This window comes from Pituophis catenifer, unplaced genomic scaffold (assembly GCF_029215685.1).
Source record: "Pituophis catenifer annectens isolate HBS135680 unplaced genomic scaffold, rPitCat1.0.hap2 SCAF_16, whole genome shotgun sequence".
NCBI lineage: Eukaryota > Metazoa > Chordata > Lepidosauria > Squamata > Colubridae > Pituophis > Pituophis catenifer.
Genome location: NW_027256896.1, coordinates 21553592 through 21580758, shown reverse-complemented (window position 1 = coordinate 21580758; position 27167 = coordinate 21553592). Strand labels below are relative to the sequence as shown.

General features: G+C 52.8%; 5 protein-coding genes across 8 annotated transcripts in view; 2 read left to right on the top strand and 3 right to left on the bottom strand.

Moving 5' to 3' along the window:
- CLEC16A (C-type lectin domain containing 16A) overlaps window positions 1-390 on the bottom strand; it is a 38059-nt gene extending 37669 nt beyond the window's left edge. For all 4 annotated transcript variants that reach the window (XM_070954922.1, XM_070954918.1, XM_070954919.1 and 1 more), the window contains exon 1: window positions 205-390. In XM_070954922.1, the coding sequence (XP_070811023.1) occupies window positions 205-293 (89 nt within the window). In that variant the 5' untranslated portion in view covers window positions 294-390. The remainder of the gene's footprint in view (window positions 1-204) is intronic.
- A 435-nt stretch (window positions 391-825) lies between these two features.
- On the top strand, window positions 826-1441 carry DEXI (Dexi homolog). Its single transcript, XM_070955016.1, has 2 exons — window positions 826-1159; window positions 1355-1441. The coding sequence occupies exon 1, from the start codon at window positions 932-934 to the stop codon at window positions 1136-1138; it is 207 nt and encodes a 68-aa protein (XP_070811117.1). The 5' UTR covers window positions 826-931; the 3' UTR covers window positions 1139-1159; window positions 1355-1441.
- Window positions 1442-2842: 1401 nt separating this feature from the next.
- CIITA (class II major histocompatibility complex transactivator) lies at window positions 2843-15174 on the bottom strand. The gene is made up of 19 exons (XM_070954997.1): window positions 14874-15174; window positions 13613-13792; window positions 12187-12282; window positions 11919-12044; window positions 11394-11453; window positions 11025-11090; window positions 10761-10802; window positions 10011-10160; window positions 9748-9867; window positions 7907-9560; window positions 7118-7291; window positions 6635-6706; window positions 6289-6369; window positions 5737-5829; window positions 5277-5360; window positions 4890-4973; window positions 4395-4478; window positions 3987-4099; window positions 2843-3433 (listed from the first exon to the last, which is right to left on the bottom strand). Exons 1-18 carry the CDS (start codon window positions 15172-15174, stop codon window positions 4024-4026), a joined length of 3543 nt encoding a protein of 1180 aa, XP_070811098.1. The 3' UTR covers window positions 2843-3433; window positions 3987-4023.
- A 258-nt stretch (window positions 15175-15432) lies between these two features.
- TVP23A (trans-golgi network vesicle protein 23 homolog A) lies at window positions 15433-21016 on the top strand. The gene is given in 10 exon segments (XM_070955356.1): window positions 15433-15438; window positions 15720-16169; window positions 17275-17368; window positions 17371-17384; window positions 17580-17659; window positions 18467-18611; window positions 19257-19346; window positions 19821-19949; window positions 20570-20701; window positions 20945-21016. Coding segments are annotated over 10 exon segments (1200 nt in total). The 3' UTR covers window positions 21005-21016.
- A 674-nt stretch (window positions 21017-21690) lies between these two features.
- Window positions 21691-26689, bottom strand: NUBP1 (NUBP iron-sulfur cluster assembly factor 1, cytosolic). Its single transcript, XM_070955122.1, has 11 exons — window positions 26631-26689; window positions 25804-25908; window positions 25239-25372; window positions 24986-25054; window positions 24487-24519; window positions 24047-24137; window positions 23609-23763; window positions 23056-23166; window positions 22635-22737; window positions 22400-22483; window positions 21691-22179 (listed from the first exon to the last, which is right to left on the bottom strand). Exons 1-11 carry the CDS (start codon window positions 26671-26673, stop codon window positions 22127-22129), a joined length of 981 nt encoding a protein of 326 aa, XP_070811223.1. The 5' UTR covers window positions 26674-26689; the 3' UTR covers window positions 21691-22126.
- Between the last annotated feature and the right edge of the window lie 478 nt (window positions 26690-27167).

Below are 27167 nucleotides of genomic sequence, written 5' to 3'. Positions count from 1 at the left end.
GGGGGGGCAGGCCCTCCCTGCGTCCTTTTCCTTCCCAGGGAACCCTGGAGCTGTTGTAGTCCACCCGTCCTGCGGAGGCCCCTTCAGAAGCAGCCCCTCAAGAAGCCCCGCAACCACCCCACAGCGGGGGGGGGGGGCGGGGGCGGCTGCGGACGATGGGAACCCCCGGGGGGGGGCAGCGGCGTCACCGCGGCGGGCGCTCACTTGAGGTGCTCGAGCGAGTGGATGTTGCGCGAGGCCTTCCCGCCGCCCCCGCCGCCGCCGCCGCCCCAGCTGCGCGACCGCCCGAACATCGTGCCTCCGCTCCTACGGCCGCCGCCGCCGCCTCCGCCGCTGCTGCTGCCGCTGCCCCTCCTCGGTCGCCTCGTCCTCGGCGGCCACCGCCGCCATCCTCCCCTCAGCCTCTCAGAGTGGCCGGACGCCGCCGCCGCCGCCGCCGCCGTCCTCTCGCTCACCGCGCAGGCGCGGGGCACGCCGGGAAACGAAGTCTTACCCGCCCGCGCCCGCCCCGACGGCCGACGCCGGGCGGACCGGCCGCAAACTCTCCTTCCCGGCGGCCCCTGCGCGCGGGCATCCCGGAAGACGGGCGAGCGGGCGAGCGTTTGTGACCCAAGAGGGGCGGGGCGCGCATGCTAATGAGGCGTCGGCGTCACGCTTAACCCCCTCGCCGCCGCCTCTGCGCTGGGCCTCCGGGTGCGGGCGGGGCGCGCTGAGCTGCGGGTGCGGCGGCCCAGCCGAGCCCCTCCTGCCGCGCGGAAGCCTCCTCCTGGCGGGCTCCGGGGCCGCGCATGGCCGGGGCGGGCGCGGGGCGGGCGGGCGGCCGGCGGCGCTGCGGGTAGGAGGGCGGTGGCGGCGGCCGTCCTGCGAGGCGCGCCCGCGGGGAGGGAGGGAGGGAGTCCGGGCGGCGCTTGTGCTGCCGGGCTCCCCCTCGATGTTCTCCGCCGGGCTCTTCCTGGTCAACCTGCTGGTCCTCTACTACGCCTTCCTGCTGGAGTACATCGCCCTCAACGTGGGCCTCGTCTTCCTGCCCGACGACATGGAGCAGGCGCTGCTGGACCTCGGGCTCCTCTCCGACCCGGCGCTCGGTCTCTACCGGCTGGACAGCGAGGGCGAGCCGCTCGACGCCTACTGGGACTAGGGCCGCCCTCGGCCTGCGGAGGTACGGGCGGCGAAGGAGGGGAGCCCCGAGGGTGGCGGCTCAGCCCTTGTGCGCGCTCCGGCGAGGCTCCTGCCCTCCAGTGGGCTGCGACTGCAGCAATTCCTTCAGGGGCATCTCTGCAGCCCCCCCGCCCCGGGCTTCTGCAGGGAACACGGGGTCACCCTTTAAGCGTTGGCTTCATTCGCATTTCTACAGGCTGCCTTGCTACAGGAGGGAAGGAAAAGAAAAGATCCCAGGAAGGCCGGGCTGAGGCCTTCCAGGGTCCCCCAGGGAAGCTGGACTCAGGATGGGACCTGCAGCTCTTGACGGGTTTGCCATCATCCTGCAGGGATCCGTCCAGGGAAAACCCCAGGAGATTCTGGTCTCTTACACTGAACCAAGGGATTGACTCCTCGTCTCCAAACGCCAAGGAGCAAGGCTTGCTTCCCTTGTCTTGAAGAGGTAGAGGTATGTCTGGAGCTAGCCTGGATTCTCTGACAAGGCAAGCAGTGGCTGTGATGGGGTCACCAGCTTTGAAGGGGGCTGGGGGAATAAACACTGAGCGCCTGAGGTTGCTTGCAACAGCGCATGTTCCTGAACACAGAACTGCTCGGCAGTTGAAACTTGACCTTGCACCACTGTGCAGAAGATGCCCGAATCACGTTTTCCCCGTAGGACAGTAGAATGCAGCCCTCCATTATCAGTACTATCCATATCTGTGAGAGCTTTTTAAAAAAAGACCTTCACTCCTCTTTGATGAAATGTTTTCCAGCACGTAGAAAGGTTATTTGACATTAATGAAGCTTGCTCCCTGACTAGGTTTCCAGCTGCAGGGAGAGACAGGTGTGGAAATATGGCGAAGCTATCAATTTGCACGGGAGTCCTTAAGTGTTATTAGCCATGAAGGCTCCGGTTTCTGCTCTTTCGAAGCGTGGAAATGTTGGAAGCCTCCAACTGGCAATCTTAATTTGCTGTGAATGATCAGGTCACCCTTCTTAAATTTTATTTTTTGAGATCCCCCGAACCTTTGCAATACCCACAAAAGGTCTGCTTTTTAAAGAGTAATAATTTAAAAGTGGGGGGGGGGAGAACTGCAGGGATGTTTCTGTCGCACTGTTACAGAGAAGAATTGATTTTGTAAGTATTTTTATAACTTGAGGGAAGGAAAGAAGAGCCTTGTCATTGTTAGGGCAAGTTATTTTGGAAAACGTTCAAATGCATTGTTATGTAAAGCAGAAAATGTAAAAAAAGCAATATCTTGATAACTGGACCTCTTGCAAATATAGATGTGTGCAGGTGACTACAACTCGCTTTGTGTATTATTGCTGGGACCAGGGTGGCCACTGGGGGGTTTTCACAGCAAAGGCTGCAGCTGGACTGCTGCCTTGGGGCCTTTGCATGCTTAAAAATGTGTGTGTGTAGGTTCCAGTGGCCTAGCACACATCCTCCTCTTTGCTGTCTTACAAAGTTCCTGCTAGGACCACCCACCCATAACTTTCCCCCCTCTGCTTTATCGAATCTCCTCTGCGGAATCCTTGGCAAAGCTGCCATCCTTCCTCAGTTTTCGCCAGTCTGTTCCTAAAGGGAAGGATGCATTGCAGGAAATCAATTCAATACTGCTAGTTTTGCCTCTCCCCCTGGATTTTTAATCCAAGACTCCACCAATATTTCCTCTTTCAGAAAAAAGGAAACACCCATAAGTGAGACGCTTCTAGAAAAATATTTATTGACAGTTTCTCAGGGATATGAAAACTGTACATTAGAGTTAACTCGCATAAGAGGCTCTGTGCTCCGATCACTAGAAATAAGCTTCTAGGCCCTGGTACACACCAACACATACACACCCTCAACAGTTGCTAAAGCTTAAAACAACCCTTGTGGGTCCAGGATTCCAGTTCTGCCTTGCCTACTTGTGTGTTCATTACATTATTCCTCCAAACCTTTTAGCAAGCTGCAAGGGATGATTGTGAATCCATGCAGAAATATCCCAGAAAGGTATCAGCTCTCAAAGGGAGCTGAGTTTATTCAGAAAGCACCAGCATTTTCTTTTGTTTTTAGAAAAGTCAGTTGCTTATTCTCCATAGATATCTGCTAAGTCAAATATGGATGCATCCACTTATGTGCAGAGAGACACAAACGTTTCCCTTGCCTTCGCCCTTCACAAAATTTGGGACCTAAAGCCCAACTGCCCTGGAGAGGATTCTTTCAGAAAGGGGATCCAGTGATCGTGTTGATGGAGAAAAAGAAGCAGCCTTTATGGATCACCCAGCTTTAATTTAGCAGCAGAATTTCCTCCTGCGTGAGAGAAAATGGGGGTGGGGGGAGGTCACTGTTAAAGTTATGCAACCGCCATGGGGGTGGGGGGCGGGGTTCTTAGCCTTGGGTTCGAGGTGAGCCATGGGGCAGGGGAGTGAAGCTTCAGCCTGGCTGATAGGGGGAGGCACCGGTAATAAATGTTTATTAATTAGCTATATTGATGACATTAATTGAAAGATTTTTGTCATAGGACAAATGAAAGGGTTTGGATATCTGGGGGCTCAAAGGGCCCATGTTGATAAATAGCTTTTTATGATTTATTTATTTATTTATTTATTTATTTATTTATTAAATTTATATACCGCCCTATTCCTAAGGGACTCAGGGCGGTGAACAGCGAACGATAAAAATACATGTAATACAAACGTTAATAATAATAAAAAAAAAAAAAAAATTTATGAGCCGGCGGGAGCATCCCCGCCCATTGTGAGAGTGGGAAGCCTGTAATTCAGCATCTACTCCACAGGGAGGAGCATTTAGTAGGCCGAATGTAGAACCAGGGAAGCTCCTACAGGTTGCTGGAAGCACTCACCACTGCAGAATCCGAAGCGACCTGTCAGGGGCTGCCCCTAAAATCTCCTGATCCGAGAATCCAGCTGCTGCAGGTGATCCAGAACCCCGTGAGGGATCATTGGGTTCCACAACCTGGAAAGGGTTTTAAAAAGCAAAAAATGAAAGGCAACTGGAATGAGTGGGTCTCCCTCTAAAACATGCCACCAGCAGCTGCCGCTGAGGGCAGGGCAACTTTCCCGGTCCTCCGTGTCTGATGCGGGGGGCTCCCACTCTGCAGCCGGCCAGGAATTTGGGGACATCACGGACACCCCAGATTGCCCTGCCCATAACCTCTTCCAAATGGCACCTGTTGAATCCAGTGCAGCTCGAAGGGGCACTTGGGACCTCCAGGGATCAAAGCTTCGATCACCAAGAAGCCCAAACTTACGCCAAGCTCTGAATGCAGGGGCATCTCCTCAAGCGCTCCGTCAGACACCGGGCTCCGGCAGCAGACATCCGGTTGCAGTGCAGGCTGTGGGGGGCAGGGGAGGGGGGGAAGGATGCACAGGCAGAATTACAGGCACCTCCTTTGCCAGAAACCTCCCTCGAGGCAGACAGCCAAGGGCTGAGCAGCGGTGGAGTCTTTCTGCACCCTTCTGGCTGTACGAGGCCTCCTGGTATTTGGGGGTTTGGGGGGAGGGGCTCCCCAAGAGCCTGGTGGGGCATGTGGCTGAGCCCCTCAAGTGTTGGGGGGCAGAGTTCCTCCTCTTTTCCACCCCATTCAATGTCCAAGCAGCCGGGGTGACTGTGTAGTAGCTAAAAGGTGCCTGCATCAAGACGGGGGGTGTATGTGTACCAAGTCCTGTGCAAAAGTCTGCTTTGACTCCCGGGAATAAAACCTCCCCCCCTCCCAGCTGTCAGCCACAGACCATGGCACACTTACTCCAGCACCCGCAACGCACACATCTGGGGCAGCACCTCTGCCACGTGCTCTGCACCCGCATCCCCAATGTTGTTTTCGTACAAACTGCGGGAGCCAAAGCAAGAGAGAGGCTGAGCCAGGCTCCTCTGCCAAGGGCCATGTCCCGTCCCCCCTGCCCCCTTAACTCTGTTGAGGGCCATGCAGGGGACGGGGCTGAGGCAAGGAAGGAGGCCCAGCCCCAGAGAGGGGAGATGATGCTTTCCTAACCTCCCTTTGGCAGGTGGGGAGCAAGAGCCAGCTTTCTGATCTGCTCCTGGGGGCTCCAGCGGTGGGTCCAGGCTGCTGGGGGTCACAGGTCACAGCCCCGTCTAGTATTGGCTGACCGGAGTGGGGGGGGGCATGACTCACCTGAGGGTCTTCAGCAAACGCAGGGAGGGGAGGGCTCCAGCCAACAGCTCAGCGCCCAGGTCGGTGATCTTGTTCCGGGACAAGCTAGGAACAAAAGATGGTTAAATTCAGGATGTTTTAGGTGGGGGGGGGGTTCCTTTCCCTTCCTCCCATTATGTGAGGCTGGTGGGAGAGGGTCCACCACTCAGGGGCAGTGTCTTCCTGAATGAATGTTACTCTTTTATTGTTTTCTGGGTTTTTTTATTCTGTTTATAATCTGTCCCAAGAATTTTGGCTGTTAGGTGCTTTGTAACTATTACATGTTCCAGCCTGTTTCATTTGTTTACCTGCACACACACACACACACACACACACACACACACAGTCTCCACAATGATTCTCTGGGAGATGCAATGGGGGGGGGGCTCCTTGTGACATTTCTGGCTTCCTGCAACCAGGAACTGCAGAACAATAAACTTACTTCAACGTTTCCAGAGACGCCAAGCGAGGGAGGACGCGGGTGAGGGACTCCACCCCTTCATCTCCGATTTCATTTTCATCAGGGGAATCCAAGCTGGGGAACAATCAAGCCAGAACGGCTGCAAATTCTGGGTTTGTGGGGTGGGGACTGAGGCCAGGGGACCAAGAGGGCAAAGGAGTTGGGGTCTGCCATGGGACTTTGCTTTTCTTCCCAAGCTCGGAAGGGGCTACGTTCTGAGAACCCCCTTTACGTGGCTAGATGTAAGGCTGTGGGGAGGGGGCTGGCAGGATTAGGAATATCCCAGGAGCCCCGTCCAGCTCCTTTCTGGAGGGTCTTGCTTGTTAGGCCAACATATCCTGGAGACCCAGAAGGGCAACCTTGATTGTGAGAAAAGGACCACTGGGGCTCCCTTGTCCTGCGGTCCTGAAGATCTCAGACCTTGGTGCCTAAATCTGGCATCTGACAGAGAGCCCCCCCGTCCTCACCCCCCCCCCTTCAAAGACACTCCCAAGATGGAAGTTGACTTGGGAAGGGGCCCTTTGGCTCACTTACTCCAAGTGCTGAAGAGCCGAGAAGGCAACCAAAGAATCCGCCAACTTTCGGAAACCCTCCAAGCCAGAGCTGGGCCCGAGGCTGCAAGGCAAATGGGGGGATGGGGACAGTGGGTGCTGGACTCCTGACCCAAGGCCCCTCCTGCACCCCTGCAAGCATGTCCTTCCCTTGTTCTTGGTTTGGCCAAGAAGTCATCACCCTCTCTGAGGCACCTGACTGGCAGCCCAGGTGGAAAGTCATGGATGTTCTGAGGTAGACTGCCTCAGCACAAAGAGGTTCTGCTTTCAACAAACAGCTGCCTGCTGCTGCTGCATTCCGCTCTTAAAATACACATAGATGAACTAACCTGAATTCTAGTTGCAGGAACCCAGCGATGGCTGGAATAAGACGGCTGCTGGAGCCCGCAGAGTCTTCCCTGCTGAACCAAAATGGGATTGGGGGCAAAGACGGTCAGGGTGTGATTCTTTCAGAGGACAGGAAGGGCCCAGAGGGTGGGATCTCTCCAGTTGCAGCTTCTACCCTAAACTAGCATCCTCCATCTTCGCAACCCACCTTCAGCTACGCCTGGTGGAGTGGAGGTGGGGGGGCAGGCCATCTCTGGTCAAAGGAACCCAAAGCTTTCTCCTGGTGGCCAAACTGGGGCTGAGGAGCACAGCACCTTCCCTCCCCCTCCCCAAATCCCTCATCCCAAAATCAGGCCTAGAGGCGGACTGGGATTCCCCATTTCAGAGACCCTCCCTCCAGCTGGCCTTTGGGGCTGCCTGCATGGCCCCCATGTGGCGATCTCTCTCTCCGCACGACTCTGGGCCAGCTCAGCTGGGGGCCTTACCCTTCCGCCATGTCTCTCTGCAGCTGCACCAGGCCGAGAAGGGCGTCCACGTCCCCCAACGTCTTCGCCCTGAAGGGCACCACCAGGAATTTCTCCATGGCTGTCTGCAGGGCTTCCCACTCCTGGACGTCCCACAGGTGCTTCCAGAGCGCCACAGCTTCCCCCAGGGACACCCTGCAAAAAGAGTCCCTGAGGAAACTGCGGGCACCTCAGGCTGCCCCTCTCTCCCACGCTGGGAGGGTCCAACTCTCCTGCTGAGTTGGGGGAGGCGGCGTCACCAGCTCCTCCCGGGTTCAGGACGGTTCTGGTTCTGCCTTTCCCTTGGGAAGATCTTGGGTTTGGATCTGGCCCTGATGGGCACACGGCAACGCTAAATGAACCAAGGTCTGATCTTGGCTTGAGGCTCCTTCCTAGGTACCGACAACTTCCCTCCCCTTCCCAGGCTGTGGATCGGTTTCCTTCCAGCCTTGACAGACCTTCAAGTGAAGATTCCTCGAGTTGTTCCAAAGATAATTTTTATGTGCCCACTCAGATCACTGGGAGTCAACCAAGATGCCTTCATTTTGAATAAATCCCATCGGAAGTCCCTCGGAAATAACCTCTGATATTTAGAAGCATTCAAGATGCTCTTCCAGCCACTTAATCCGCAGTCTCCTTCCCCAAGACTGGCCCTATCTAGACTCATTCACTAGATCCACTGGCCCTTTGCTCCTAACATCTGGTCCTCAGTTCCAGTGACCGGAAGCCCAACCCTCACCCAGATGCCACACTCCAAGAACTTCAGCCAACCTGAACTTGGTGATGTTCTTCAGATCGACCAGCTTCCTGAGTCCATCCAAGTGAAGGCAACTCCCCCTCAGGTCTAAAGAGAACTTCTTGGAGGACCTTCTCAACACAGAGTGCAGGACGCTGACATCTGGTGGGGTGAGTGAAAAGCCCAAGAAAGAGAGGTCCGGCCCGAGCTCCAGGGTCAAATGGTTCAAGAGGTATTGATCTTCGGTTTCATGGACGCAGTGGAGCAGCTCCAACAATCTGTCTGGACTGAAATCCCGAAGGGAAAGTTTCCGGATGAATCTGGAGAGACACCTCTGCTTCCTTGTGATCATCTTCTCCGTATCTAACTCACCTTCCTTACCAAAAAGGAGGGAACGGCTGAGCTCGTCCTTTAAGAACAGCAACCCAGACAAGAAACGGGGCACCAGGCCCCCCGAAGAGAAGAATTTCCTGAACCTGGCCCCCAAACCAAGGTATTTGGTGAGTTTTTTGCCCTTGATCTCTTTGGCAAAAGTCAAATGCAGGGCCAGCAAGAAATTCTGGACAACAAAGTTGGAGAACACATATACGTCCCGCTGCTCCACCATGAGCCCAGTTTTCAGAGCAAACTCCTTCACGTCTGCGGAAGGGAACTGCTCGCTCAAGAGGGCCTTTTGGCACCGCTGCCCAAGAGACCAAGAGACCTCAGCCAAGGCAAGGATGCCTTGGTACCTCAAGGCCCTGCAGTTTGCAGTCGAACTTGCCATCTTCTGGAGAAGGTATGTGACGAAGAGGCCGGTGAGAGTGGAGGGCAGCTCTTGACCTCTTGTTTCAAACACAGCCTGGCAAATGAACCGGCAGAGGCCAGGATTGCAACAATGGCTGAACAGGTAAGGTGAGGCCCTGATCAGGTCGGCCTCCTGCTCCCAGTGGGAAGAGCCCTCAAAAGAGCGAGCGAGACAGAGTGAGGCCTGCTCCAGGGAGAGGCCCACGACCTCCAGGACCGTGTCCACCCGAGGGAAATACTGGGGGAGCCTTTCTTTGGGCCGTCCAGTCAGTAAGAAAGTGCAGCCATTGAGCATCTTCCTTTGGAAGAGGGAGGCCAAGATGGCGCCAAGGCCATGGGCTTCCCCGTGGGGTGGGCTCCCAGAAGCAGACGAGAAGCCCTCTGGATCCTTCAGATCTCCCATGCCGTCAAAAAGGAGGAGGACTCTTTCTGGGTTCTTCAAGAGGCTGGCGTAGACTTCATGGATGCCCTGGCAGGAGCCACCCAGGGAATCCGAGAGCAGGGACCTGAAGTCGTGGTAGGTGCCGTGCAGCAGGCTCAGCCTCCGGCAGTCAAATTGGAAAACAAAGTCAAACTGGGGCATGTGGCCATCGGCCCAGTCCAGGCAGATCTTCTGGACCAGAAGACTTTTCCCCATGCCCGCCTTCCCCAAGACCACGATGACTCTGCTGCCAAGGTCGTTTTTCCTGGTCATCTGGAACAAGCTGCTTCTGTCCACGGAGGCCTCCCACTTCTCTCCCAGCTGGCAGCGCCTCAGGTCCGCACTCCTCCCGCCCCTGCCGTCCAGGTGATGCTGCACCAAGTCCCTCTCCAGGTAAAGGTGTCCCAGGGGCTGCCCAGGGCCCGAACGGCATTCTCTGCGGAAATGCTCTTTCAGCTCTTTGCAGAAAGCCCGGACCAACCCTAGAAAAGGAGGACAGGGAAAGGATCAAGGCCCAGCGAGGGGACAGGGAAGAAAGCCGGACCCTTTAAGGAGTCCGAGATTCCAAAATCCTGGCCTGATGACTTCAGCTTTGGTGCTGTGGTGGTCTTGAGGTCCAGCTCTCTTGGAGTCAGTGGGTGGGCAGGCCGAACGAACAAGAAGAATCACCTGGGGAGGTTGGTGCATCTGGAGGCAAGCAGGATCGCTGGGCGTTTTCAAAGGTGAAGATCATCTGGATGTTGCTCCCATGGCGTGGGATGCACCAGAGCTCCCCATTTGCAGAGGGCCCTGGAAGAGAGAGGGGGGGGAGGTTGCTCTCGGCCCTCCTTCTGTCCCGCAGAAGAAAAGGGAACGGTGGCCCAGCCAGAGTCAACCAGGAACCCTGGTGCAGCTAGTCCAAGGCTGGGATCTCTGGAAGGGCTTTCATGTACCCAGCGCTTCTGGAGATCTGCCCGCAGGGCCCACGGTGGCCACCAAAATTTGCAGGTGGAAGTCGGGTGGAGAGTCGGTGCCATCCTGGCCGGGGTTCAGCGGGATGGCAAGGGGGTCCCCGCTCACAATGCACAGAGCCGGCGGGTGAGCTGTCAAAGGAAAGGAAGGTTAGGCTAGATGGGCTCCGTCCCCTCCCTCCCTCCCTCTCCCAGGCAGAGGCCATGACTCCAGCAGCCCAGGGAGAGCCCCGTGGGTGTTTGCACCCAACTGGCCAGAAGGTGGAGCAGGGAAGGGAAAGTGGAAGCCCCTGGAGGCCCCCTCCTCTGCTCAGTCAGCGCCAAACATTTCCTTGTTTGGAAAAGTTGAAAAACTTGAAAAAGGAAACTTGAAAAAGTTTCCTGTTTCATTTCCTTGCTGTCTTCAGATCCGCCGGACTTCCAAGCCAGTGGCAGGGGATGATGGGAGTTGAAGCCTCAGGCTTGGGGAAGGGCTGTTTTCCAACCCCCGGATGGCTTGCCCTCTTGTAGGGAGGGGAAGGCTTGGAGGGCCGACGGCAGGAGTAGCAAGGGCATCTTGGAAAGCCCCGATCAGGAGGGGAAAGGAACAGGGCGAGGTGGGGGCCATGCCAGCAGCAGCAGAGCTTCGCACGGGGCCTTTCGAGAGCGGAAGGGGCTTGGGGCAGGGGTCCCGATCTCTGCACACCCCAGTTACTGGAAGAGAAGCCGCCACTGAAGGAGCAGCCCACTCACCCAGCCTCTGGCGCTTGGCTTCGGGGGGGTCCGAGGATGGGCCTGCAGGGGGAGAAACGCCAGATGAAGTGGGCCATGTCTCTGCTGATGCCCTTCTTTGGGCAGGGGGCTTAACAAGGGTCTCGGCAGCCCTGAGGATCTGTAATCTGCCATCCTCTGAACCTGAACCTGCCTCCGTCTTAATCTAGCATCTGGAACCTCTGGAAAGCTGGGCCGGGTCAGGCCTTCTGAGCTGCCCCTCCTGCTCCCGGCTCTCTCACTTACCCCAGCTTTTGGCCTCTGCGCAGCCCCCAGGCCCTTCTGCAGCCCCCACATCCCAAAAGAGGCTTTCTGGGGATGAAGAGAAGAGCAAGAGATGACTATTAGCATGGGGGGAGGGGAACAGATGGGAAAATAGCGGCAAGCATCCCAGGATTAACCAAAGCCCAAGGAGCCGGTTCTCATGAAGGACGGGAGGGAAGGAGGAGACAGATGGGCACGGAGTCCTTTGCCCAAGGAGGCTCTCCTGCTTAGGCAGCTCCGAGAGGCAAGGGCCACTTTTCTGCCCCCCCCAATGGGCCCCATCCAGACCAGGGGAAGGCCAGACCCCTCCAGGGGAGCCCTGGAAGCAAAGCAGGGAAAGACAGGGCTCACCAAAATGCTCGTCCGCCGGGGCATCTTGCTGGTCTTTCAGCAAATATTCAGCAAGGGCAGCTAAAGATGGGAGGGGGGCAAGTGGGGGGGGGGGAAAACATGACCTGAAATGTCAGGCACCACAAATCCTTTCCGAAGTGTAACTCCCCCTCATCAAAACGGGGCCATTTTGCCTCCCCCTTAAATGCAGCTCCTGGAGGGGAGGGGCCCTTTGCCATTGTGGAAGTGGGGGGCATGCTCCAGGCTGGCCTGAGGTGTCCTCCTGCCCTGCTGGCTCCCCCAATGTCCTCAGCTGGGCATCCCGGGGGTGCCTTTGGGCAGTTGGACTCCTGAGTCGGGTGGAGTTGCTGCCCTGACTGGAGATGGGCACCGTTTCCCATCAGCTGCTCCTCCAAAGTGGGGGGGGGGGGGTTTGCCCTACCAGCCCCCTCTCTGTCTTCTCAGGTCCCGGGCTGTGACCCAAGGAAGGGCACCGCCTCTGCTCGGATGTGCCCTCAGGCCGCTGACCCTCAAGGAGGGACCCACCTATTTTGTCATAGGCCTCCCCCATATCGGAGCAGAGGCAGACGACTTCTCCGCTTTCGTCCCTCTCCACCGTGTAAAACACCTCGGGGTTGTCTTGATCGTCACTGACCACCTCAGACGCTTGAACTTGGGGGGGGGGGAAGAGAAGATGCCATTTGTGACCCTTCTCTCGAGGCCTGCCCCACAGAGGCTGGAGCTCCCTGCCCTCCGCCTCCAGAGAGACAGGCTGCCCTCCCAGGGAGGCTCCCCTTGAGCCAGGCTCAAGCACCTGCAGGCGCCACGGCCATCTCGTTCACCGATGCCAGGTGGGTCTCACTCTGCAGGCAGTGGGTCTCCGGTGGGATCCCTCCAGGGCTCACATCATCTGAGGCAGAAACAGCAGGGAGGAAAAAGTGGACGAAGCTCTTAAGAAAGGGAAACAATAGACTTTCAGTCCCTTGGCCTTGGGCCGCTTTAAGGTGGGGGCTGTTGCTTGGAGGACATCCCACCACCTGCTTTGGAGAGAAATAATTAAATGCCACTTTTCTTTCCTAACCTTTATGCCTGGATTCGCTTTCCAAAGGTCTGGAGAGAAGATGCTCTGAAGGAAAATGACATTTGGAGGGATTTTTGCACGAAAAGAGATGCAGGTATGTGGCTGATCCAGGCTTTGCTTTATTGGGGTTTACTGAATAAACCACAACTAGATAGCCAGCTTCCCAGTGAGGCACTAAGCTATAAAACAGAGTTTGCAATCTGGCTGGGATCAGTTTATTGAGCCTCTGAGGAACCCTCAGGTGGAAAACATGTGATTAAGCTGCACAATGCAGCCCCAGCAACTTTTCTACACTCCTGTTTTTGACTCTGAACGGTTCAAAGGAGAGACCTCACAGCTGCGCTGTTCACAAAAGGAGAACAGAAAGTGGGCTCAGATCCTCTGCCTTCTATAAATATCTGGGAGGGGGAGGGAGGGGGCGACTCCAGCTTAGCTCAAACAAATGTCAAGGAGGGCAAGAAAACATCCCATCTCTTTGGAAGACCCCCCACACACACACAAGGGAAGGAGAGCTGTGCCACTGGTAGCAATTCAAAAGTCTCCCCTGATTCGTGATCACAGTTGTAACATTGAGGTCTCCGACACCTGACAGGAGGATGGGGTGAAGAACAGAGGGCGAACCCCTTCCCCTCTGGACGGAGGAGGAGTAGAGGCCGGTGGGCGGCCTGGAGCTCCTTTCAGGTCTAGCCAAGCTTGCCAGAGTCAAAATGTTTTGGCTCCTGGTCAGCTGCACTGAACGAGCCTCGGTCCAGCCAGAATGTCTGAACTGGAAAGTGAACCTCGTTTCCCCAATTGCCTTCTTTTAAACAAAGTGCAGTTCGCTGCACGCACAGAACAGGGATGCAACCCGAGGCAGAGCTGCAAGACCCCACCCTGCAATTTAAGAGAGGAGGGGGCTGCCCCCTTCTGCTCTCTTCCCTGAGAATTTGAGGGCAGGGCCAGCTTGCCAGTTTACCACTCCAGGGCCACTGACTTTCTTCTCCACAAGCAACACCACCGGCTAAACTTGGCAGCATCGATGAACAAGGTGGGGGTCTTCTCACAGTCCCTTTCTCACAGTCTGGTTGGCAAAGGAGGCTCACGAGAGCAGCAGAGGATCCAGAAACCAGAAGCAGAGAAATGAGATTCTCAGGGTGCGAGAGGGGAGAAAAAAACCGACCTTGCAGGAAACTTTCAAACCGTCCTTTCTGCAAAAAGGCTGGCATGGCGAGTTCCAGATGATGAGCCATCCTGGATGCCCCTGGGCAAAGTGGCCAGGCTGCCAGTCCTTTTCTCTTGCCACAGGTGACTACCCGTAAACAGTAGGAAAATCCCAACACGGGTGTGAGGAGGAATTCCCCTGTTTCAAAATTCTGTTTCAAAAACAATCTATCGAGAGCTTCCAAGTTGGTAACTCCCTTCCCTGAGAACAGACGCCTGCCTGCCTGCCTGCCTGGCTAATAGCCTGGCTTTCTCCTCTGCCCGGCCACACTCCCTGCAGGGCCCAGGTACCTACCGTCCAGGTGGCCACACACACTACTTCAGGCTCATGCGGAGGAGAGCTTACTCCCAGCGTGCTTCCTCACTTGCTTTGTGTGTGCAACTAACACATCAGAAGTGAAAGTGGACTATGGTTTCATTATCTCCTCTCTCTGATTCTGATTCTATCAGGTCCACCCACTTACCTCTTCGTACCTTCCAGCAGCCTCTGCTCCTCCCACCCAGGACAATTTTGCCTCCTCGAGGGCGGCCAGTGTACACTGCAGTGTGAACGCTGGCACCAACATGACTGCAGTCACTGCACGGGCATCAGTGCACAGGAGAGACCAGGGATGGCAAGGGCTGAGCTGGGAGCTGGCCCGGATCGTCTCAAAGGTCATTGCTGTGGGTGCCCCAAAACCCCACCCCGGGTGAGGTTGATGATGAAATTAGCTGGCGCTCTGGACTGCAATTCCCATCATCCTGTCATCCAGCACATTTGTCTGTAGGTTTCTTTCTCAAATTAATTATTTTTGTTAATGGTTCCAAGATTTTAAAATGAGATTCTAAAATGTGCCCCTGCCCTATTTATGACATTAAATTGAAACTCAACAATATTTAAAACATAAGATCAAAAAAGGCAGTTGGCAAAACCTATGGAGAAAAAATCCCTCGCCCATTTAATTCTCAAATAGGATAAATTCTACCTATCAGACGGATAGATTGGATCTATCCTACTTGAGAATTAGTGTTCATTGATTTCTGAATTAAATTTAAATTCATGTTAGGTTTAAGTACCTACCTATCTACTTATCTGTTTGAAAGACAAAGCCAGTGAAATTATCCAACTGACCAGGAAGGTGTTCCTCAGAGTGAGGTTGGATGTACCTTAATTCCCTTCCCATATAAATACTGAAAAATCTGCAGTGCACAGAGAATCATATGATATTAACCAAGCTTACCGGCCCAGTTTCTAGTCCTCAGTGAGACAGCTCCATTCTTAGCATTTTCTGTAGAATTGCCAGAAAGCTGTAAGGAAGAGAGGCCGATGGAATTCGATGGCCCAGCCTGTTTTCCAAGCAGGGTGAGAGCCACCTTCCTTGCTAAATCATCCACGTCTTTTTCATAAAGTAAGCTCTGATAATATTCCTTGGATAGAATTCCTTCCCTCAGCATGGAGTCCAGGAAGGCTTGAACTTGTGGGGCCGAAGCAGTTAATAAAATATCCCTCACTTCTGGCAAGATTTGCTTGAAAATATCCATTTTGGCAGCAGGAGCGTTCCGATTTCTCTGAATTATTTATGCTGCACTTCCCTGTTTTTATACGGATATTTATATGGCAAACTCATCTTACCAGGGTTCCAAAAAGATGAAGTGAAAAAGAGAAAATGAACAATGCGTTTGATTTGGGGAATCATCACTAATATTTCCTCATTTCGCAGAATGCATGAGAGCATCTTCCAAGGATGCCATCTCCCCTATTTTTTTAAAAATCATTTATAAAAATTGATCTTAGCGATAATGGAGGTATTGCTTGGATGCTTGCAATTAATAGCAAAATTCTACATTGTAAGTGGGATGTTTTTTTTTGTTTGTTTTGAAAAATCCCCTAAGAATGGGAAATTCACTCAAACCGTTGCTAGAGTCAAATAGAGACTTTGTGGCGGTGAGAGCGAGAGCGCCTTGCTTGTGAATCTACACGTTTAATTTTATGTGTTTATTTGCAGAAACGTTTGGCAGAGTTTCTGGACCCTCCAACCGCAGAGTGATGGGTGTTTGGCCCCCTCCCTTTAAATCCACCCCAAGAGACTCCAGAACCGCAGCAGCGGGATCCGAGGCGGGGACGCCTGGTAGAGACCTCCAGGGAGATCGGGGGCGGCGGAGGCGTTTCCACCGGCGCAAACGGCTGGACCGGAGCGAGGCTGATGGGACGCTTCTCCCACCCCAAGGAGGGCACCGCGGAGGCTGCCTGGGCTTTTCATTCCGGGAGAAAGCTTCTGGCGGTTGGGGCAGCCCGGGACAGATGGGGCTCAGTCTGGAAGTTGCTCAGGCTTGGGGTGCATCCCAATGTTTCCAGGAGTTCCCCCAACCCAAACCAGGAAGGGCAGCTCAACAGCGCCCAGGGCAGGAAGGGGAAAACTGGGCTCCCCGCTATCCGCCTGGCAGCCTCGCTCGCTCGCACTCGCGGCTCCCCCTCTGGGTTCACCTGCGGCCACCGCGTCTCCTCGGGGCGCTTCTGCCTCAAAGGGCCCCGGGCAGTCGGCTAGCAAAGTCACCTCCTGAAAGGCGAACCTGCGGGCGTGTCTCCTAACAACGCAGGGAAATTCCACTTGCTCAGCTATGCAAATGCACGCCAGATGCAAACATACTGCCTCCTTTATTTATTTATTTATTTATTTATTTGTTTAAATTTCTATACCGCCCTTCTCCAAATAGGACTCAGGGCGGTGCACAGCCTAAGTAAAAACAAAGCATACAAAATTTAAAAAACAGTATTAAAATAATTAGATATTCTGGCCGTAAATTAAAACAACCCAATTTAAAACCAATTTAAAATTTGGAAAAGAAAGCTTGGGGGGGGAAGGGGGGGCTAGGAGCCCCTTCCCCCTTATGCCCGAGTCTTCTGCTGCAGATTATCAGGCCAAGTTTTGCATTTTGGCCTGGATTTCAGCTGGGTGATGTTGCATTAGCTCCTTGGTTGCCATGAAGCAGAGGCTGCTTTGCAATACCTGGCAGGCAGAAAGGCATGTTAAGTGGAAAACCTCACTAAACAGCTCAAGGATGGGCATCGGCAGTATTCCAACATTGGGAGACCCGAAAGAGCAACCCAGACCGGGGACTTTGGCCCGTCACCCAGGAGCTGCCCAAAGCCAGGCAGTCTCTGGGCCAACCTGCCCCTCGCCCGCCTGGACAGCAGCATCCCTGCTCTGGTCGCCATAGCAACGGCCAGGAGGAGGCAGGATGTTGGGTGGATCCTGCTCACATCCGCAGAGGCCAGAGGAGGAAGAGGAGGAGACGGAGCCAAGAAGATGAAGCAGGTGGGGGAGAAGGGGCTGAAGGGGAGGGGAGGGGAGGAAAACCTGAGTGTTATGGGCTGGCTTTGGACAGGATGCAGGAGGCTGTGAATAAAGCAGGGAGAGAGACTTCCCTGCACAAAGGGGGTCTGGGAGAGTCTTTGGCACTGAGCGCAGAAACAGGACCACAAGGCAAAACGGGCAAGGGGACAATCAGGTCTGGGAGTCGATTATTTTGAACGGGATCCATTTTCTGGAGGGAGGCCTATGTGCACACTGTGTCTCTGGAAAATAAGAGGCAGGGAGTCCCTCTGCTTTGGGAGACACAAGGAGCGACTCAACCCTTCAGTCAAAACAGAGGCTTTGTGTGCTTCCCCAGACCCGGAAGAGGCACCTCCACGCAGGTAGGCAGCCAGCTGGCAAGAGCGAGGCCTGGCGTGAAAAGAGAAGCCACACCAGGTGGGAAAAGCCGCTTGGAAACATTGAGCAGGAGGGGAGCAGGTTTGCCAGTCACAGGAGGGATGGGGGTGGGGACGGGAAAGCTCTGCTGGAAAAGGAGGAGGGAAAGAGGCCTGATTCTGCCAGGGGTGGCTTTTCAGGCCTTCATCACGCCTTCCCTTCTGAGCTTGCTCACACAGGGTCCATCTCTTGCAGACCTTAGCAGATGACACGGAAGACGTGTCCCTCGACTTTGGGAATGAAGAGGAGCTGGCCTTAAGAAAGGCAAAAGTCAGGTAAGGAGGGGTGCCTCTTCCAACTGCCCCCCCCCCAACGGCCTTCTATCCGTTTTATAAACAGACCTCTTTTTTATGTACGATGCATGCACAGGCAAACTTCTTTTTGAGTTTCTGCTTCACTGGTTGAGGGTTTTTTCCCTGCTCAGCTGAATTTGGGGCTTATTTGGTAGAAAGCTTGTTGGAATTCTTTGTTTTGTAACCGCATGGCATAGCTGTTCTTATGGAAGCTGACAGAAGCCTTTGGTATTTCTGGCACTTACTTGCCAAATTAATTGGCTGTCCAGAATCATTGAGAATTGGGCTGCACACAAGTTTAATATTGTTCCAGCAATTGTTTAAGTGTAGCCTAAATGTTTTGGATTTGCTTTTAAAATTACTTGATTAAATATGGTGACCTTTGCTGTTTGGGTCCAGAACTATCCAAAAGAGGCTTCTTTACTGAAATTCACAGGTGCAAATAAAATATTTATCCTTGCTGTTCTCTTGCACCTACTGTTGCCAGGCAGGTAAATATTAGATCATCTCATAATGTCCCAGATGTCCTTGGAATCGGCCTGGCTGTCAACAGTTCACCTTTCTCTTTCTCACTGACTAATGTAAACACACCCTGCAGGGCTGGCTCGCTCTTGCAGCAGACGGAGCTCCACCAGGAAGTCAGTGTGCCAACCCCCAGCCAGGCCCGTCTGGCCTTTGCCCTCCGCCCGGGAGCCCCAGAGCAGCAAAGAAATCCTGCGCTACCCGAATGTTTAAAGCAGGGGTGTCCAACCTTGGCAACTTCCAGAATTCTGGACGGTTCCTTCCTAGGTACCCGCTGGCCACCTTTTTCCACCTTTTCTTCCGCGTGAGTGCCATCGTGACCTACCTCTTCTGTGACTGGTTCAGCAAAAGCTTCATCGCCTGCTTCCTCCTCATCCTCCTCCTCCTCTCCTTTGACTTCTGGTCTGTGAAGGTAGGCCTTCTGTTGGCCTCCGCCCAAGAGGCCCCGCTGGGCCACCTTCATGATGTCAAGGCAGGCAGGTGGCCACCGAGGTCCCTTCTCAGTATCATCTTCTCTTCCTTAGCTTCATAAAACTTACTAGCGCTCTTGTTGGCGGGCAGATAAAAGTGGCACCGAGGAAGTAAACACTGTATTTGCTTTATTGGGTAGGAGTTTGTTATTTAACCGGTGCCAACTATGGAAAAGGCACTTTGTTCTCCTAGATAAAAAGGGAGGAGGGATAAAATAGTCTAAGCCGGGATCAAGCAACTGGAGAAATTAATTTAAAGGCCACAGTTGCAGCAAATGCAAGGAAGGAGACATCTTCTTGCATAGCTTTCCAACCCAGGGCGTGCCAAGCCATCGGCTCCCTTCTAACCAGCTGGCAGTCACAGTGTTGCAATCCTCGACCAAGGGGCTCTGATGGGCGAGTCACGACCGGTGTCTCCAAATTACGGCACAGGGAAATGGAGATGCTGGTCCTGGTGGACCCAACCTGGTTTAGCTGGGATGAAGGGCCTCCTACATTTCTGTAGTTCCAAGAAACTCCCCAAACTCTCATCTTTGTTCCCCGCGATCTCTCCCTAAATGCACCCTCTTCTTTATCTGCCCCATCAGAATGTCACCGGAAGGCTGCTGGTCGGTTTGCGATGGTGGAATCAGATCGATGAGGATGGGAGAAGCCACTGGGTGTTTGAAGCAAGGAAGGTAGTCCTTAGCCGTATTTCTTCTCTTGCCAACACCTAAACTTTTTGGGTCTGTTTATGAAGTGGAGCCATTTGCTCTTGAACTGCAAGAGAAAAGCCTCCAGGCGAACTGGAGCATCTCCTTTCTAGCCTGGGGGCAGCGAGAGAGCATAACCCCCAGTTAACATCACAATAGTTGGAAACGAGGGGATTTTTCATTTCTGGCCTGGAAAAGGGAGGGGGGCTGAAAGCTTTGTGCATTTTGGAGCGCCTACATTTCAAAGAGGATCACAAATTGTTTTGTCTATTCTTTTGGACCACATAAACCCAATCAAAACATCACATTTTAAGGAAGTTTGCTTGCTAGCATGAAGAAGTGAATCTGCTTTCTTAATATGAGACAGTATCTGTTCCCATTTCTGTTGAATGCTGTTGTCTTGAGAGCAACATCCACAGCTGAATAGCTTAAAATAATTTGCTTTTCTCTTCTTTCAAGGGCCTCTCTACTGTGGCTCCCCCCACTGAGGTAGAAGCCCGGATCTTCTGGCTCGGGCTGATCATCTGTCCCGTCATCTGGATCTTGTTCTTCTTCAGCACCTTGTTCTCTCTGAAGCTGAAATGGCTGGTAAGGGCTGGGCCACCCTTGGCAGAGTCCCGCTGGGACTTTGAGAACGCCAAGGGGCTTTTCAGACGGCGGCTTTTGCCCAGATGTTTTGCAACCATTGCTAAATTCTTTGTGAGCAGGTGGGGATGGAGTAAAGCCTGCACGGGGGGTGGGGGGCACACAGGGCCCCTGTGCGATGGAGGCCTCCTTGGTGGGGCACTAAAGCATTTTCTGAGTAAGGAGACAGGGAGAACTCGGTTCTCCTGTGCTTCTTCTGGGTGGCCTTTGACAGACTGGCTGTCACCCGACTCTTGCAAATCTTACTCAGCCAACTTTCCTGAAGCTTTGCTTTCAGCTAGAACTTTGCAGCCTTCCAGGGTAGAAATTTAAAAAGAACCTCAGGTTCTCAGGAATATCTTCGTAATTATGTGAAGGTGCTTTGCACAATTGTAAAAAAAATCTGTAAGAGTCTGCCTTTCTGAAAGTCATCCTCATCCATCAGCCATCCCGTTTATGCTGAGTGAGGGCTGCTTTCCCAGGTCCCAGGGGTCTCTCCTTGGGGGTCTTCCCAGCTCCCTGAAGCCTTTAAGTCACTAGAAACCTGTCTACGAGTCTGCTGCTCCCTACCCTTTGTGTTCCAGGCACTGGTGATAACTGGCATCTGTCTCCAGACGGCTAACCTTTACGGCTACATCCACTGTAAACTCGGGGGAGCTCCCCAAACCATCCACAAAGTCGCCTCACACTTCCCGGCCCAGGAGATCTTCCAGAAGGTGAGCGGAAGAGCCTCCTGCCTGACTTTGGGGGTTAAGCATCAATGGGGAAGACTGGAAATGTAGGTGGCTTTTTAAACAGAGGGAATCGCTCAATAAATCCTGGCTGTAACCGAGGCAGGCCTGAATTCACTTGGGGGTGGGGGGGTGGGGGGGAGGAAATCTACCACACCTCCACACTGGCTTTGGCTTGCTGGGTTTTCCACCTCTTTGGCAACCAGCCTTGTTTTATTGCTCCTGCAGGAACGATCAGAGGACTTTCAAAAAAACGTCCTGAAGCATCTGGGGACCCAAAGCCATTAAAATGAGGATGCCTGGGAAGTCCCCGGGGGACGGTTTCTGCGCTAAAGACCAAGTCAGGCTGCATTTCGCTTCAGAAGGGCCAACACAGCACATTCAGCAGCAGCTTCCTCTTGGCTTCATATCCCACGTGACGCTTTCTAGCATAGCATAGCAGCCCTTTTCTGGGAAGCTGTTCTGGCCTTTTCCTCTGCTGGAGCAGGTGAAAGGCTGATGCCGAGCTCCAAGCTCTGATCCCATCCCTAAGAGGAATGCTGGCTTCTCCCCTTGCGAGGCAGGCCTGGAAACCTCTTTCTCTCCCTACTCCTTTGGGGGTGGTCCCTCGGAACCCTTAGCGGCTCCTTCGCAATTTGACAGGAGGCCTCCAGCAAGCCTGGCATAAAAATTCAGCCCAGCTCCGATTCTGTTACGCATCATTTCAGCATTTGTGGGTGGCTTTCTAGGGCCCTACAGCAGGGCCTGGGTCACACATTTCTTTCTGCCCCCGTTCACCTGTGGAGGGTGCTGGGGTCACTAACCAGTCATCCTTCCTGCCAATCTCTCCCTGGGGAGCAGCAAGGGGCATGAGAGGAGGGCCTCTGCCCACAGTCTTTGTCTTCTCCCTGCTTTCTGCAAGAACATTTGATCTGAGAAGCAGATGAGGAAATGAAACAGCGATCCCTCTGCTTAGAACTAGACTGACACAAACAGACAATGAGTTATTTTTATTTGCATTCTTAAAAGAGCTAATATGGCACTACACGGCATCTCTCGTGAATAGGACCCTGTTGGTATCACCCTTTTAAAACACCTGAAGAATGAGACCAAACAAAATTTGGGGAACTGACTTTAAATAGTCCTCAAATATAAAAAGAAAGACTTACGTTTTTCTCAATAAAAGCAACCTCTGAACTTGTCTCCAGTGGCTGATTTCACTAGTGAAGATAATTATTAAGGGAAGTTATCAAATCATGATAAGTGGATCTGCTCCCAGGAACAAAATGCAGCCTGTTCTGGAAAATTTAGAAAGGCTCTACCTCAGAAAAACATCTCTGATTAGCAAGTATTATTCAAAGGTATTTATTTGCATATACACGCTTATGCACCTATATAGATATGCACAAAGGATCCACATTTATCTGCTACTCAGGTCATGTTTTCTTCCTGTGGGGAGTTCTGATTACAGTAGTCCTGGATTCCTGCAAAAAGACCCAAAGCAAGAATTGCACTCAAATTCCGTGATGCTTCCCTCTCTGGCCGGCTTCCGGCCACAGGCACGAAGGCCACAAGGTGGCTCTTGGGTGGCCTGTGGCTGAAAATGACTCTGCGGGCCATAGAGATTTGCTGTCCAAAACAATGTTTTTTTAAAAAAGGATGACCTGAAAGGCTTGCATGAAGCCCCCGAAGGGCTGAACTCACTTTGGATAATGTTCCTGCAAGACAGGGTGGCTGGAGAATGTGGTGCTTCAGCTAAGGAAGAGTGGCCTCTGTCACAACTTTTTCCTGCTCGAGGAAAGGGGAAAAGGGAAGGTGCAAATTTAGTGAAATGACCCCTCCAGTTCACCATCAGAAGGTCTCCTCCACTTTGAAGAGCAGAGATTCTCACTGCCAATCTGCTGTTTGGCGCCAAAAATGAGCCCATGGGTTACCTTACCTATTTGAGGATCGAGAGGCATTTTCCCCAGGAGAGGCACATTTAAGGTGCGGCACATCATCTCTGCACCCCCCGTGGTGGGAGGAAATATTTGGGACTCTTTCTGTAAAAGGGGAAAACTGTCACACAGGCTCCGAGATGTACCAGAAAGGAGGGGCCTGAACAGAGAGGTCTCTTCCACTGCAGCCCAGAGCAGTGAAACTGAGCCTGCGGCCCCCTCGGGGGCAGGGAAGACTCCTCCCTGGCCAACTACTCAGGGTTGCAGGAGCTCTCTGGAATTCATAGGAGAGCCGTTTTGGTAGCTGGAGAAATAAATTCTTCAGGACTGGCTTGGGGGTAACAGAATCTCGCCGTGGAAGGACTGGACTCAGCAAGAATTAATTATCCTGCTTAAAAGTTATTAAAAGAGCTGTAACAATACCTTACATTTGGGGCATACGAAGCCGCTCATATTTTCCACCACTCCAATGACAGGTAGCTTCACCTTACGGCAGAAGCTGATCTCTTTCCGAACATCTTGAAGCGCTACTTCCTATGTGAAAGAAAAGCTGACCACTAATCCACTTCTCCCGCATTAAAGAGTCGCACTTGAAAGGAAAAAGTGGCCCACTGACCACACTTCCCTTAAGGTTTGGCCTAGGGGTCCTGCAAGCACTGCCGGGGGAACTCACACTTTGATATCTACCTGCCTCTTCTGCTCTTCCCCTCCTCAGGTGACCTCCTCTCCCAAACCCCAAAAGGCTGCAATTCTGGTCGTATCTACCCATTTTCCTTCAAAACTGGTTCATTTACCTCCTGCTCCAATTGTGCTTCCCACTTACCTGTTAGGAAAAAATGGGGACAGCTATGGAGTTTTAATCAGAAGGCTGAGCCGATTAAAATAAAGGCTTATTTCCTGCCATGTGCATCTGGCAGTGCTCGCCTACATGCTTACAGCCCAATTGAAATGCCGTTACTGAGGTTCCGTATCTCACCTGTGGGGTGGTGATGACCACTGCCCCATCAACTCTGGTGCTGCTGAGAAACTGGACTATGGATATATGTTCATCAGATGTTCCCGGAGGGGTATCTACAATCAGGTAGTCAATTTCACCCCAGTCCACATCCCGAAGAAACTGCTTAATCATCCCTAAAAATAATAATAGTGAAAATAAAGGGAGGAACTGGGTCTTTGCGGGGGCTAAAATTTACCCCAATCACTCACATGAAGTGTGTCTCTGTGCTGCAATGTATTTTTCTTAATATATTTTCACATGGCCACCAGCAAAAATAATTATCGACTAGTCATCAAGCTCTAGAATTAAAGCTAGTTTAATTTTAACTAAACTTGTGGAAGTTCCAGAAGTGGAGAAGCCATTGCCATTCAGATGCAAATAAGCTGGTATTCTTTGCAGGGGCTGAGAGACACAAACCGTTTTTTTTCGGTCCTCTCCAAATAACAGCATCATCAGGGCTGCTCAGCAGAAACCCGACTGACATCACACCCAGGTTTTCTTCAACGTACTAGAAGACGGAAGCACATACACAACTGATCAAACAAAAAAACACAGATGCCTTATTATTTCTGTGTATGAAGCAGCTGCAACCTTATCACTCCTAGAGTTCACACAGAGATCAAGTATCTCTGTATCTAAGCCAAACCTTTTCAGAAAGTAAATAAATCTGTCCTCAGTCAATAAAATAATATAAGGGACTTCAGCACCAAAATAGGGGAATACGGGAGAGGCCATCTAATGTTTGCTTTTTCTTGACTAAAACATATTACTTTCTAATTTTTGACTGGGGAGTGGCAATCAGCAGAAAAGACCAGAGTTCTCACAGAGTTTATTAAGAAACAGCCACAGCAACTTACCACTGGAGACCAGCCGGATCCACTTTGATGAACCTGAAAGGAGGTTTCGAAATGTTAATATGAACATGGCACCTGGCATCACAACAATTTGCTATTGCTCTATATTTGTAGTTCATAGTGACAGGTGATTTATGATGATGATATTCATGTAGTTAGAAAAAAACCAATACATAAAGACTAGATATTGGTTAAGAGAGTGACAATCCACAAGCATCCCCCCAAATCAGGGAGAGGAGCCAGGCACCCTCTTTTAGAAACATGCAAGTTTTCTACAACAGAATTTTCTGTTCTGGGATTGATCCTTTAAGTACATCTTATTATTAGTTTCCAAAAGGCCAGTTCCCACTTTGCAGAACCAGTAAACCAAAAATAAAGAGTGTCCAGGTTACTGTATTTTTATCTAGAAAGCTGCAATTTAAAAAGGGCTGCAGGGCACAATCACTGACATCCCGAGTCAGAGAGCAACACAAAAAACCATTTCTGACATACAAAGCCACACCTGTTCTCCCTCAAGGCCCATGATTTTCGGGATGGATGGTCCACAAATGTCAATGTCCAGGATGGCAACCTGGAGTGGGAAGAGACAGTCTGGAATTGCAATTTGCAAAAGGACATAATCACTACTTGCTATCAAGTAACATTGTTTATGTGTGGCCTTCCTCACGAAGCCATCATGAGAAATTGCTTGTTTCTCCTTGTCTCCATTGTCAGGCCACTGTTACAACAACCTCTGTGACACAGAAGACCCTCACCTGCGTAGTTTCGTCCTCTGCTAATCCGTGGGCCAAGAGAGCAGTGAATGTGCTCTTACCCACACCTCCTTTCCCAGACAGCACCAGCAGTTTGTGCTTGACAGCTTTCATTTTTTCCTTGATTTCCTCAATAGCTTCACGGAGGGGAAAACAACAGAAAAAGCTTTAATAAAACATTTTGCATTTGAGGATGGAGGGAGTCGGATATCGTACAGAACATGGTCTTCCTCTCATGACTGAGTGGCTTAGTCCCCAGCCTGCCATTAATCCCCTCCCCCATCTCTTATAGTAATAGCACTTAAGACTTATATACCGCTTCACAGAGCTTTACAGCCCTAAACGGTTTACAGAGTCAGCGTATCGTCTCCAACAATCTGGGTCCTCATTTTACTGACCTCGGAAGGATGGAAGGCTGAGTCAACCTTGAGCCGGTGAGGATCGAACCCCTCACCCACAGCTCAAAGGCAAATGAAAAAAAGCATTAAGAGCCCTGCAAGCTGCCATCAGAGGCTCCCTCCCAAGCTCATTTCTCCAAGCTCAGTTGCATAACGCACACATAACATACCTGGGTCGGGGCCAGCAAGTTGTCCCAAGGAACACAAGCCCTGGTTGGGACATCCTTGGCAAGCATCAGCCTTGCCTGCTTCATTGCTGCCAGTGCCTGGACAGTCTGGTGGGGATATGAAAAAAGGAGGATATTTACAGTGAAGGAAGATGAGGAGCCCCAGAAATGATGGCAACGGATTATGGCCGAAAAGTTAGCATCTTTTTAGTAGGTCAGGGAGAAAGTCCAGCCTGGTTTGAAATCCACAGAAGGGGGTCTCCCTTCCTTCCCTCTGGAAGGACAGAGGACCTTTCCTGCCAGGCTTAAAGTTGCTCTCCTATCAATCCCCTCCACAACCATCTTCCCAGCCCCCTCATCTTGCCCCCCCCCCCGCCCATGCTAATATTTCAAAGGAACCGGAAACGCGGCTCTTGGCGGGGGCCTTTGGCGAGGGTGACTGAAGCCTCCTTCTCTCCTGTGTCCCCACCTGCTTTTCTCACTTGGGCCACCTGGGCTTTTAAACGCTTCCAGCCGTTTGTAAACCGCCCAGAGTGGCTGGCAGTCAGGAGGAGTATGAATTTAATCAATTCGATTTTTGTCCCACCTTTTGTTCACAGACACACACACACAATTGAAGGCTGCAAAAACGGCTCCCTGGTTGTTTAGATATTTATTATTTATTAAATGTTTATCTTCCCTACAGGGAGACTCCGGGCGGCTTACGAGATATAAAACAAATAACTCGCCCTCCCTCTGCGGCCTCGCTCCCAGGCCTTTCCAGGGGCTCCGAGGGCGGCCGTTCGGCAGGGAGCCGCGCCCCCCGTCCGCCCGGCGCCCACCCTGCTCACCGTGAGGCCGGCCGTCGAGGGAAGGCCCGCTCCCCTCGGCCATAGCGGCGCCACTGCCGGAAGAAGAGCGCACTTCCGGCCGGAGGAGAGACTCCAAAACGGCTCCCCGCGGTGCACCCGAAAGAAATCCTCCCCCGGAAAAAGGGAACGGGCGATGTGGTTCCGTTTGGAGCGCGGAGGGAGGCTGGCGGGGCCGAGCGAGCGAAGGGAAGGCAGGCCCCTCTTTTCCGGCCTTGGTCCGGCCCCACAACTTGGGGCAGTGCGCCCCCTCAGCGCCCCCAGCTCTTTGGCTTGGGGTTATTCGGGGGGCTGGGAACCTGGCGGCTGAGGCCTGACCCCCCCCCAGAAGAGTGGACCATCTCCCAGAATTCCCCAGCCGGCATGCCACCTGGGGAATTCTGGGGCTTGAAGTCCACCCATCCTCAGGTTGCCCAGGTTGAGAAAGCCTGGCTCTGGGCAAGCAGGGAGGCATTTTAAGCAGGCAGTGGGGGAGGGGGCCCTCCAGGGCCCTTTTGTGACACCAGCGCCAAGTCACAG

What these genes read in the sequence shown, in the direction of transcription:
- CIITA (XM_070954997.1), bottom strand. Translation starts at nt 15,174, where the DNA reads ATGGATATTTTCAAGCAAATCTTGCCAGAAGTGAGGGATATTTTATTA. An exon ending in GTTTGAAAGTTTCCTGCAAG is followed by an intron (nt 12,283 to 13,612) that starts GTCGGTTTTTTT and finishes TTTCTGCCTCAG; the next exon opens with ATGATGTGAGCCCTGGAGGG. An exon ending in AAGAACATCACCAAGTTCAG is followed by an intron (nt 7,292 to 7,906) that starts GTTGGCTGAAGT and finishes CTCTTTTTGCAG; the next exon opens with GGTGTCCCTGGGGGAAGCTG.
- NUBP1 (XM_070955122.1), bottom strand. Translation starts at nt 26,673, where the DNA reads ATGGCCGAGGGGAGCGGGCCTTCCCTCGACGGCCGGCCTCACG. An exon ending in TGGGCCTTGAGGGAGAACAG is followed by an intron (nt 24,520 to 24,985) that starts GTGTGGCTTTGT and finishes ACCTCCTTTCAG; the next exon opens with GTTCATCAAAGTGGATCCGG. An exon ending in GATCCGGCTGGTCTCCAGTG is followed by an intron (nt 24,138 to 24,486) that starts GTAAGTTGCTGT and finishes TCCGTCTTCTAG; the next exon opens with TACGTTGAAGAAAACCTGGG.
- DEXI (XM_070955016.1), top strand. Translation starts at nt 932, where the DNA reads ATGTTCTCCGCCGGGCTCTTCCTGGTCAACCTGCTGGTCCTCTACTAC.